The sequence below is a fragment of the Ammospiza nelsoni genome, chromosome 2, assembly GCF_027579445.1.
Source record: "Ammospiza nelsoni isolate bAmmNel1 chromosome 2, bAmmNel1.pri, whole genome shotgun sequence".
NCBI lineage: Eukaryota > Metazoa > Chordata > Aves > Passeriformes > Passerellidae > Ammospiza > Ammospiza nelsoni.
In genome coordinates, this window is record NC_080634.1 from 30,567,909 (window position 1) to 30,579,974 (window position 12,066).

A 12,066-nucleotide genomic window follows, 5' to 3' on the forward strand; every position below is an offset into this window, starting at 1 on the left:
GCTAGGAATAGAAGCTTGTAATTTGGAGGTGCCCTTCAGCAAGGGTGGCAGCCCAGCAGGAGGGAGGGGCCTGAAAAAAAGCACTTAGAGGTGTGGAAACCTGTATTCCTCCTTGGAGGCCTCCCACAAGAAAAAAAAAAAACAGTGCTTCTGCAAACATGAAAAAAATCTGGTTTCTAAAAGTAAAAAAGAGTGAGCAATGAATGAAATCTCAAAATTGTCTCTGCAAAGGTACTTCCATGTTCTGTAAAAACACTGCCCAAGAGGCAGAGGTAAATGCTAGGTTTAGTTGCTCAAAGTAACTTTGGCCACAATTAAAATACAAAAGGCAGGCAGTTAGACGAGCTAGGATGCTGCAGCCAGTTCTTGGTCACAAATTCAGTCCTGCAGACTGATGCCTTGGGTGTTTTCTAGCACATGAATGAGCAAAAACCTGACACTGGACACAAAGCTGTTTGCTTCACAAAGCTACCTTTAGATCAAGAAAGGATAAAGAGCAGGTGCAACACCTCAAAACAGTCTTTGTATACCATAAACATACAGTGATTCATATGGTAAGCCTGATGTTTCCTCAGTATCCAAAGAGTAAGACATGATTCTTCACATAAAGAACCATAAATAACCTTGTAATAACCATAAAATTGATGAGACCTGCTGCATCATGCATAGTCAAGTGGGTGATTAAAGCAACATTAATCAGAGGCATAACTACTTGAAACAGTAAGTTCTCTTCATCAATAAAGAAATACAGCTGCAGAAGGTGGTGATGTATTCCCTGGGGGAAGCTTGAACCACATCCTATCTGTTCCATAAGAGTGTTAAAATGCAAAAAAAATAAAAAGGGCTTTGACTGATGAACTCAAAAGTAATGGCACCATTCAGGATAGCTGTAAATCCAGAATTAAAAACCTGTACAAATGTGAAGAAACAGTTATACAAGTTGGTAAATAGATGAGCCCTCCCTGTCCTGTGAATCAGTGCAAAAATTGCCATCTTGGGAGAAATCAGGGGCTTGTTCCAGAAATAATCCCCACATTTCTTGTAGGCTGACAAGACCACAAATGAGCTCAGCAGATGTAGAGTGAGCTTGGTCTGGCTGAAAACAAGAGCCCAAAAATGAGAGTGTTTCATGGAGAACATGAAAAATTGGAGAAAAGGGAAGAAAGCATGCAAGTTTGGGGATCTGCAGGTCAGCAAAAGGCAAATTAAAGGTCTGAGCTGGGGAGAATTTGTACAAGAGGAGAAAGTTGAGGGGATGCTCAGTACTCATAGGTGTGTTAGAGGCATAGCAGAGTTATTTTGTGGACATGGAAAACTTGCAGGAAACAGCTGAAGGTTGTGTCTTTTTGGGCTGGGAACAGATGCCAAACTATTGTTTTTCCACAAGAATTAAGGTAATAGAGGAAAGGCATGGAAGTACAACATAGTGTCTAGGGAAGCTAGAAAAAAATGAGAGAACCATCACTTTGGAAAATAAACAATATATTTAGAAGAACAAAACTGTGCCTGCTGCAGAGTTTGAGAGAAGCTGGACAGATAGATCAAGGATTGTCTGCACAGACTGAGGTAAAACAGAGAAGGAATTTGAAGAAAGGATTACCAAGTTCCTGGGACAGGTTCAGTAAAATCTGCAGGGTTACAGGCTACATCAAGAAATGGAAAGGGCAGTAGTGCTGCTGGCAAAAGGACACAGGGGAACCACAGAGATCAGGAACAGAGGCACAGCCACATTCAGTCACATTTCTCTGTATTTAACAATACGCAATATTTAAAGGGAGCCTGTAAGCATAAGAGGGGAAGGAGCCTTCAGCTTCCAAGTGCATGCTTAAAAGCACTGAACTAAAAAGAGCTTATAATCTTTATTAAATTTTTCATACATTTATGGCAAATTTAGTTTTAAAAAATAGTACAAAGGCTTTTGGAAAAGAAGCCTCTGAGGGAAGACCATAAAAAGAAAGTGTCATTTAGTCCTCTGCAGAAATCATTTAGTGGGTCGGTCTGTGTACTGAAGGAAAGGACATTATGAGGCTGTTCATATTTGAAACCTGGGGAGCAAGTAAGGGTGTTCTGTGTAAGTGTTGTACTCTATCTCAGGCCAAAAATAGGTCAAATATTATCAGGAGTGTGGAGGCTCAGTATCCAACAGACATGGCTGAGCTGCCTATTTGTAAAACCTGTATCTTTATCTGTTACATCTCTCAGAGCAATCATTTGTTTAGAGGTCAGAACAAAGATTAAACCTCCCCCTTACTACCTTCCTTCACCAAGTTAAGGCTTCCAACCCCAGTGGATACATCAGAGCAGGGACCTCTGTCACTTCCCAAGGAAGCCAGGTTCATTAAACAAGTGTTGATGCTGCATTCCAGCTGTGAAGAAAAATCTGTCCTGCCCATCAGCATTTGGCTGCTCTCCAGCTGAGACAACAAACCCCACTACTGCTGAGAGCCTGCACCTGGCTTTGACCAGCACAGAAACACCTCAGGAAAGGCCAGAGCAATGCTTCAGGCATCTGGAGATAGGAAGGTTTAGGGTATATCCATTTAGGAGCTGTACAGTTGAGGCTTTTCTTCCGTCACATCTGAAGACATCAGGATGAAGCAGCTGATATGGGAGCTGCATTTTGCACAGAATGGTTTGGGTTGGAAGTGACCTTAAAGAACATCTTAGCTCCAACTCCCTACTACAGACAGGGACACCTTCCACTAGACCAGGCTGCTCAAAGCCCCATCCAACCCAGCTCTGGACATCTCCACAGATGGGGCATGCACAGCTTCTCTGGGCAATCCATTCCAGCTCAAAGGCATGTTAAGCATGTTCCATGTTTAAAGGCAGACCTTGACTTTTTAATTAAACATTCAAAGAACTATTCTCCCAGAGCCTTGGCCTTGCTTTTGGAGCACATTTAAAACCCTGTTTTGTCTGGGATAAGAGAGTGCAGGAGCAGCAGAAACACTGATGCAGGTAAGGATGGCACCACAGAAGAGCTTCCAGTAGAACATGATATTTTCAGTGCCTAACAAAGGATTTATAGCTAGACATTCAAGTCTTTGCAAACAGCCACAACATGACTCATGAACTGGGCTCAACCCTGGGGCAACTTTCAGCAGTATGTTCAGCCCCAGCTCTGTGCTCCAGAGCAGCTGCCAGCTTTGGAAAATGAGCATTCAATCCCCAGCTTTGGCTAGAGACTTGAACACTGCATCATCAACAGTCCAAAAATGCATCTGTCCTTTGAAAACATCTTCCCTATCCCCCTACATGAGTGAGACTGAGAACTGACAGGAACGCAACACAGAACTTGGCAGGAATTGTAGCACGACTCGTTTGTTCAGGTTGTGCAGGCCTGAACTGTGGGGAATTTTAGACTGTACACGCTGCTTTAATCCACCAGCCAGTCCAGACACCCTCCTTTCCCAGGAAGGCTTCCATCTTTGAAGAATAAGTCTAGCTGCCCTGCTCCAAATTCACCATTGAGAGTTGCTCCAGTGTGTTCACTGTTCTGGAGTGGATTTTGGTGATGTTTAAGACTGGACAAAGACTGATCATAAGGGAACCAGAAGCCACATGGAAGACTGGCTTACAACCTAGCTTTTGTAGCAATAAGGGCAGATAAGGGCATGAGTACCTAATTTTAAAAAAAGTCTGCAGTGGACAAAGCTCTGTTATTTCCTTTTAATGAGTTTCCAATGTACAGTGAAGTAAAACAAAGGGGCACTTACCTTTACTCCAGTCATGCTCCAATATATATTGTGAACAGCATCCTACTCTTGGAGGTCTTCATTTGGGTCCTGAACTTATATTCCAACACCAATGAAGAATTGTTTTCTGGGTTTGAGGTTATTGAAGTCCAAAGGCAGCACAGCCTGAGAGGCAGAGCTGCCCCTAACACAGTAATGCACAGAAGTCAGTCCCCTGAACAGTACACTAGCTGGACATTCAGTCGCTGAAAGTAGATTTGGCTTGGGCAGCCTCTTCCCCCAGAGCTGCTGCTTCTCACATCTTGTTACAGACTTACCAGAGTCACTCCAGCACAACTGGAACTACCATCATTTTACAATGGAAAAGCAGCCACTGCTTTGAGGGACACAACTTCAGGTATGTGCATGCTATGGAAGTCACAACAAAAAGAAACTCCAGAAGTTTGGTATCCCAACCCCTCCCCACTCACTGACAGACCAGACAGACTCAGTAAGGTGGTGAATTGTGTTTCTTAGAGACCATTAAAAGTACATGAGCTGATTTCTAGAACATGCCAGAGGAGATTACAGTTGTGTTTATAGAGGAAGTAAATAAACTGCACGTGCATGAGTGGCTGTGATGCTGTGGGCAGCAGAGTCCCTTGCTTTTACTAAGAGGGCCTTGGTGATTTGTTTTGCCCATGCACAGAGACACAAAGGAGGGGAAAAGGAGCAGAGGAGGAGGCAACATACAACATCTGAGAGAAAGAAATGAAAGAGACAGCCTAGGGGGACCTCAGTTCCCATAGAGACAGGAGGAATGGGGCACCAAAGGCTTGTTTAGAAGAGTTCAAGAGAATTGCTGGTCTGGGGGCCTCAAGCTTGTAAAAGCCTACCCCCTAAAATGAGAGCAGGAGGTGGCACAAGCAGGCCCTGGCTCCTCTTCAGCAGATGCACTTCTGACCGTCCATCCCATCTCAGCTCCAGGGAATTAGGGAAGTGCTCAGGGGACGAGGGCTGCTTCACTCCAGATCTTCATCTCTGCCCTCCCCCAAGTTGGAGAGGAATGGAATTGCAGGGAGATGAACTCAAATGAAAATGCTGGGCCATGGAAGTGAGCATGCAAAACCTAGCCCCTTGCCAGGTGTCCTGGGAGGCAGAAAGGGGCTTCCCCAGCACATCCAGTGAAACAAAAAGCATCTGCTCCTCCCATCTTTTGTACTTTGCTCCTATCTGGGAACTCCAGTGATGTCCTCCCTGCCTGAACAGATCTCAGTGTATTCCAGAACAGAGGCAGAGCTTTCTAAACTAAAGGAGAACCCTCTTTCCAGTCTAGGTTACAGGCTACAGCTCAGCTTGTTAAAAAAAAGTTAAAAGACAAGATACACATTCCTCAGAAGACTCTACAGAAACAGGGCAGCTCATTTAACCCATGTCTGACAACCATTCAAACAACTCACAGCTCCTGTTACTTTTGATGGAGAAGAAAAAGGGAATCACTCACAGAAAGCCACAGCCACACATTTACTTCCATCAGAAACCACCCTGGACCTAAATTCAAGAGAACCTACAGCAAGTAGGAGGATTCAGTTTGATCAGCAAGATCTCTAGAGGCATAAGTTGCCAAACTGGGAGATCTGATGCCACTTTGCAATATCCATGCCCAGAGCACCATTTCCCTTTGAATCCCCAGCTAACCATTTCAAGTGTTTTCTAACTCCTGCTGAAAGTTAGGGCTTTGTGGCAGCAGAAACAGAGCAGATATTCTTAATCAGAAAGCCATGCAGCTCATTCAGCCTCATCTGGAATACCTCCAGCCCCTTTCACCTCTATCTGCTGTGGCAGTGAGCTTCCTCGACCTTCAACCCAGTCACACAAAAGCAAAACACCAATTCCCATTCTGCCACTGCTCCAAAGTCTTCCTTCCGGAAAGCTACAAGATAGTAGGAAGCTACAGGGTCCTGGCTTGTGTGTGCATAGATGAAAGGCATATTTGACTAATTGTTGTTCATTTGTTCCTTGTGGAGAGAGGCTTTACTCCCACACATGCCTTTCAGGTAGTAGCAATGCCCCTTTCACTGAACTGTGTTTAGCCTGCTCCACTTGACTGAGGTAATTATGTAGGTCCTCCTTTATAAAAACTGAAATGGCCATGTTCAGGCAGAATAAATCATTTCTTTGAGTGCTCACCCCTCCATGGCTAAAGAAACCTACATCACTAGGTGTAGCTTAGATGGCTCACAGCCACTGGCCAACACAAACTAGCTTTTATTTCAGAAGCTCAATGAAAAGCTCAAGTCATGCTGCCACTCCTTTTAGGCAGAACACTAGAGGCTCTCACATGCTGCAGTCCTTCATCCCAAAAGGCACTGTGTTAAGGCATTCTTATTTTGCTAGAGTTCACACAGGCACTATTTGACAAGCTTACACCCAAAAATAAACACAAAAAGTTCTCTGCAGAAGAGAAGGAGCAAATAGCTACCCACTCTTCCTCAGCTTCCCTTTCCTCTAAACTTAGAGGATGCTCCCTAAAGCTGCAGCAGCTATTGAAAAGGCTACCTATGTTTAGTAAGCAGCTCAGAGTCCTATACAGAAGATAAATTAAAATCAATAAGGAAATGAATGAGGAAGCTAGGTGAAAGGGAAGGAAAGGAAAAAGAGGCAAGAAGAGACAGGCAAGGTAATAGGGGACAGGAGGTTGCAGACTGAAGGAGCTACATTTAAGTAAAAAAGTAGACTGGAGACAAAGCAATAAAAAAAAGAAAAAAGGAAAGAACAAAAGGGCAAGTTACACCAAAGGTCCCTCAGAGAACTCCAAACCACCCACCAGGGAAGGAACTTGCCAACCCACCTACTCCAGTGTAAACACCCCTCATACTTACAGGTTTATCTGACCCGGCAGGCAGAATTTCCCATTTCTACAGTGATGGCATTCCCCATTCCTCATACTACTAGGTAAAGCATACAATTTCCACACTAAGTGAGGGAGTTCCAGCACTTCTACCTCCCTTTCCCAAAGACTAGAGTTGACACTTACATAACTAAGACCCTCAAGACCTCAAAACAAAAAGGAAAAGTTAAGAGTACTCTAGAGCTGGTATTTCCTCACCTTTGAGCCTGAGGTTTTTGGTACTTACTTGCAATCACCACCACCACAAGGGCACCAATCACTCCCATCATGATCATCATCTGAAGAAAAAGATTGTCCAAGAGCAATACTCAGAACAGATTGACAAGCTCCCATTCTTCCTGACAGCCAGGGAACCCAAGCCAGACCTCAAAGGCAAGACAGCCAAGGCCTCAAAGCCCTCCCACAGCGAAAGAACCTTAAGCATTTGAAACTATTAGCAAGCCCCAGTTACACTTGAAAGCTCTGCAGGAGAGGAGTAGCCCAGCTCCCTGCTGACAAGGAGGTCATGGCAATAGGAAGCTCACCTTGCAGTTCTTCCACCAGTACTTCCTTTTGAGTTTGGCCGCGCTGCTCTCGAACACCGAGGCGCCGGCCTGCAGCGCGTCTGCCCGGTCATCCAGCTCGGACAGCTTCTCGTCTCGCTGCAGCACCTTGTCTACGTTCACACACATTATATCAACCACCTGCAGAGGGAGAGCAGTGGGAGCAGTTATATTGTTAAAGACAGCTGAAAATGTAAAAGGAGTTACTCAGCCAATAATCGATGTTGCAATACTATCCAACAAAAAACATGAGCAAGAGTGGGGGAAAGATCAGGGTAAGAAAGAAGTGATTTCAAGTCATTGCCTACTTTGGAATGAAAAAAAAATCCGAGAGTAACTGTTAAAACATCACTTCAAGTACACTTCAAGCAGGTCCTCAGCCTCACATTCTCATCTGCTTCTAAGAGCTCTCCATTCCAGCAGCAAGCCAAAGCTACCCTCCCTACGAGAGGAGCCCTGTGCTCACTCACTCCCGGGAGCTGCAAAATTTCCTTATCAGTTTCGTGCTGCTGCCCCGGTGAGGCACACAGGCGCTACAGCAGCCAAGCCACAGGCTCTGATCCCGGGAAGCCGGGCAAGGGTTCCCCACATCACTGCACACAGCGTTCCCTTGGAGCAGCCCGCAGGAGTTAAGAGCTGTCCTGGATGCCGTACAGCTTTATGCCCATAAGAGATGCGCGATAACGAGGTACCAAAACAATCTAGCAAGCCTGGTCCTTGGAAGTCATATCTGGAATGAAGTGGCTTTTAAACATAAAGCAATCTCTCCTCCAATTTCTTTAATAGGTTTGCCACCCTATTTTTGAGTATTCAGCATTAATTAATTTCTGGCTTTGGCATGACAAAAGGAGCCACCCCCTCAGCGCCAGACACGGGTCGGGAACATCGCTGCTGCTGCAGAGCGGTGTGACAAGAGCCCAGGCACCCGTCAGGGCTGGCAGAGCTACTGACCTCCTGCACTTGTGCCTGCGTCTGCTGCAGGCGGCGATTGCTGGTCAGGTTGGGGGGAGCCCCGGGGGGACCCCCACCGGGGGCTGCCCCCTCGGGAGCGCCTCCTTCGGGAGCCCCTCCTTCGGGAGCGCCGGGAGCGGGCTGCTGAGCCGGGTCAGACCTAGGGGAGCACACACATGAGCCAAGGGAAACATCGGCTCGAGAGAGAACCCCCCAAATCCACAGGCACCCCAGTGTCCCCGGGCTGCAGCAGCGCTGGCAGCAGCCTCGGCAGCCTCGCTGGATCCCGCCGCATCGGGAACAGGGAGACCCCAAAGCAGGGGCAAGCCCGAGGGGGCAGCGGGAATGGAACGAGTCCCTCGCCGAAAGAGCTTGCGGGCGCGGTCGCGCCACGCACTGCGGCCTCCCGGGGGGAACAGCGACCTGGCCGCACGGACATGACCAGGAGCCGGGGAAGGAAGGTGGGAAAGAGGGACAGGGAGCAACGCGGGGGCACCGGGCAGCACCGGGCTGGGCGCAGTGGTGGCCGCCGGCCAGGCTGGCTCCGGCTGGGCCCCGCACATCATCCCCACTGGGGCACGGCCCATGCACCCACTCACCCACGCAGCCAGCGGGGGAGCGGGACCGCCCGGGGGCGGTGCGGGCAGCCCAGCCTGTGGCTGCTGCAATGCGCCATCCGACCCCACCGCCGCCGGCCAGGACGCGGGCTCTGCACCGATCCCCGTCCCTCACGCTGCTACTGCTACAGCACCACCACCCCTACACCGCGTCCGCCGCAGCTCGCCCACGGCCGGTCGGGCGGACACTCACATGGCCGGGCCGGACGGAACGGCAGGAAGGCACGGAGCTTCGCACCGACAGCGCTCGGAGCCCCCAGACCCCGCACTTATAACAGCGCGGTCCCGCCCACAGAGACAGCAGCCAATCAAAAGTTGCTCCGCAGAGAGCTGCAGCTCGGCACCGCCCCTGAGTTCCTCCTCAGCCAATCAGCACTGCGCGCCCTGTGGAAAAGGACATAAAGTTAGCCCCGCCCCCAGACCGCCACAGAACAAGCCCTGCCCCGCCGTGGGGCTGCCCAATAGGAGCAGCGCCCTGCGCCCCACCCCCTCCCTGGCCCCGCCCCTGCGGAGGTCCCGCCGTGCCGGGCCGGGGGTGCCCGGCGCTCCCTCCGCCACACCGGGCCGGGGCTGCGCACCGCCCCGCTACCGACACACGGCCCCGACAGGGTCCACCGCGCTCCGTGGAGGTCACGCAGGTTACCTGCACCCTTTTGGAGCCCAGCCCGGCTGGCGCCGCCGTGGCGGGGCTGCGGAGCGCTCCCGAAATCCCACCTCCGCAGTGTGCCTGTTGGCTCTGGCTAAGCCGCTGGCCTTGCAATTAAGAGATGGTGTCGCTGGCCCGCTTCCAGCATACAGCACGTCATGAAAGCGAAGCTGAACAAGTCCCGATCGAGCTTCTGCAGCCTGCTGGGAGAAATGAGGCTCCCACAGCAACCCCAAGAACAGCAATGCGTTTGAGGTTTTTCCGTCTAAATATCTGGAGAAGCCTGCTGGATCAGAAGGGGAGATTCTCCAACACAGGACAAAAAAGGGGGCAGGAGTGTACTGGAACAAGAAGACTCTTCATTCAGAATTTTGCATGGTGAGTAGAGTGACAAGTGCAGGCTCACACTTTCACTACCTTTTCCTTCCATAAGGTGATGCAGGATGTTCACGTAAGCTTTTAGTGTCAGATCTCAGAGATGATTAGGTACACAAGACAGCTATGTTACAGCTTACAGCATGGTAACTAGAAGGTCGTGGTTACAAGGTGAAGAAGAATGCAGCGTTGTGACTAGAGACAGGTGATTTGCAGATAGGAGCAGTCTAGCATTGACCTCAGAACTCCAGGTTCTTACACTCTGCCTCCAGATGAAGGCACAAGCTGATGAAGAAGCTTCTGTAGGCTGGCAGGCTTTCCACTGCAGTCTGAGCACCATTCCAATAATCACTGCAAATAAGTTTGAGCTTATGCAATTAGTGGCCATGGAGCTTTTGCCAGGTTGGTGCTGAGGGATGAAGAGATGACAAAGGGTCATCTCAAGACACTTTCTCTGATACTTTTCCAGTTTCTGACATATTTTCAGTCAAGGATTTGCTATACCTGTTCAGTCTTCACTTGGATCTGCGCAAGCTTCCTGAATCCACAGCACTTTTTGGCAAGTCCCACAGGTCTGTCACCCTGCCACTGAAAATGTGGACTTCAGCTGTTTAAACAGAGACTTTGCCTTCACTTTCCTCAGGCTTAGGCCTAAAGAAAGTTCTTTCCATTCATTCCTTGCTGCTTCCAAACAAATGCTTTTGGAGACAGAGCAGCATTGCTCTGTAGCAAGATGCATCAAGTCAGCAGATAACTCCCTGGATTATTTAGCAGCTAAATTAACAACTAAGGCAGAATTGGTATACAAATGCCTGCTCATCTAATGGATTTTCCCAAGTGTACAGTGGTGTGGTGTTGGACTAGAGGGATGCCAGCTGAGATTCACTGTAACTTCTCCTCTAAAGGAACTGGCAACAGTTACTGAAAACTAGAAGCTAGAATTTTTAAAAACATTTAAATACCTGAATTACTTTTGCAAATCCTGCCTAAATTATAAACAAAAGGCCATTTGGTCATAAAGTGTCATTAGCAGGGGATAAAATCATCATGAGTGTGGAATAAGACAAATCCCATTCTTAAGACAAATTTTGATGCAATTCAATTAACATTTGGATCACTCACACTTAACCACAGACAAGTGGAGGGCAATGGGGAAAGCCATGAGCAGGAAGATGTATTAGCAGGACCTCGTGGCATTAATTTGAAACATTTGGCTATGAGGAAAAATCTAAGCTGGAGAATACTGGAATTGTCATGTTAGATGTGTGAACCTGGGGCTCAGAGACTGAAATTATGCTAGAAGCCTGGCCAAAAAAACAGAGGAGCAGAGGGTCAAGTTCAGGGATGCAGGTTGGAACAGACGCCTGCAAGAAGTACATCAGTAATGACTGAGGGGGCACAGAGGAGCTCAGGCCTGGAGCAGCAGCAGGACCTTGGGACCCGGGTAGAAATAGGCAGCAAAGGTTGTAGAAAGCACTGGGAACTCAGTTGTGTGGAAGCTGGCTTTATTCTGACTGCAATGCCACAAAACAACACTCCACAGGCTGAAGGCACTGCTGTTCCCTAGCGGTGCTTTCCGGTGCGGTTGAAGCGCCTGTACAAGTAGCGGATCCTCTTGTTGAGTTTGTGATAGTCCTCTGCAAACATCCGATCGCCCACCATGCGCTTCTTGCGGAGGCACCTCTGCAGCTCGTTCCCCCGCCAGCCTCGCAGCCAGGTGGGCCCCATGATGAGATTCTTCGGGTGGATCTGGAAGCCGCCTGAGAACAGGAGAGCACAAACAGATGAAGCCAGGCCCTGGAAAAGGCTGTTCCCAGGGCGGCCGGCGCCCATCCTCCCCGCCCTGTCGCTGCTGGCAGAGGCGCCATCCCGCAGGTGAGTCCGGCCTCCCTCCACTCCCGCCCTGGGCCCACAGACCTGCGTGTCTTACCCAGGATCCCCACGTTATCATACACCCCGAACAAGGCCCGCTTCTTCGTCCACCGATCTACCGGCTTGCGCTTGGGCGGCTCCTTGATGCGGATGGGCCGGGTGAGCCCTGCCAGGGGCGAGGACAGCGGCACGGGGAGGCCGGGCCGCGCGGGCGCCCAGCGCGCCCCGCCGCAGTCGCTAAAGCCCCGCTCGGCGCAGGGCAGGAGAGTGGCACGGCCCAGCAGGGCCCGGCCCGCCGCCCGCAGCAGCAGCGCTGCCGCCGCCGCCATGGGGAAGCCCCCCGGTGCCCCGGGGTCGGGACGGGACGGGAAGCGCGGCGGCGCTGCCGGGCCGCCCCTTCCGCCGCTGAGCGCAGAGGCGCGCGGGTGACGTCACACCAACGGTCGGTAGGGCAGGGGAGCTGGCGATTGGGCGA

At 49.8% G+C, this 12,066-nt stretch overlaps 2 protein-coding genes across 2 annotated transcripts; both read right to left on the minus strand.

The window, feature by feature from the left end:
• Window positions 1–4,202: 4,202 nt before the first annotated feature.
• VAMP1 (vesicle associated membrane protein 1) lies at window positions 4,203–8,925 on the minus strand. Its single transcript, XM_059466011.1, has 5 exons — window positions 8,892–8,925; window positions 8,082–8,241; window positions 7,113–7,271; window positions 6,815–6,866; window positions 4,203–6,414 (listed from the first exon to the last, which is right to left on the minus strand). Coding segments are annotated over exons 1-5 (390 nt in total). The 5' UTR covers window positions 8,894–8,925; the 3' UTR covers window positions 4,203–6,397.
• Window positions 8,926–11,207: 2,282 nt separating this feature from the next.
• MRPL51 (mitochondrial ribosomal protein L51) lies at window positions 11,208–11,988 on the minus strand. The gene is made up of 2 exons (XM_059466092.1): window positions 11,650–11,988; window positions 11,208–11,479 (listed from the first exon to the last, which is right to left on the minus strand). The coding sequence occupies exons 1-2, from the start codon at window positions 11,918–11,920 to the stop codon at window positions 11,283–11,285; spliced, it is 468 nt and encodes a 155-aa protein (XP_059322075.1). The 5' UTR covers window positions 11,921–11,988; the 3' UTR covers window positions 11,208–11,282.
• Window positions 11,989–12,066: the final 78 nt, after the last annotated feature.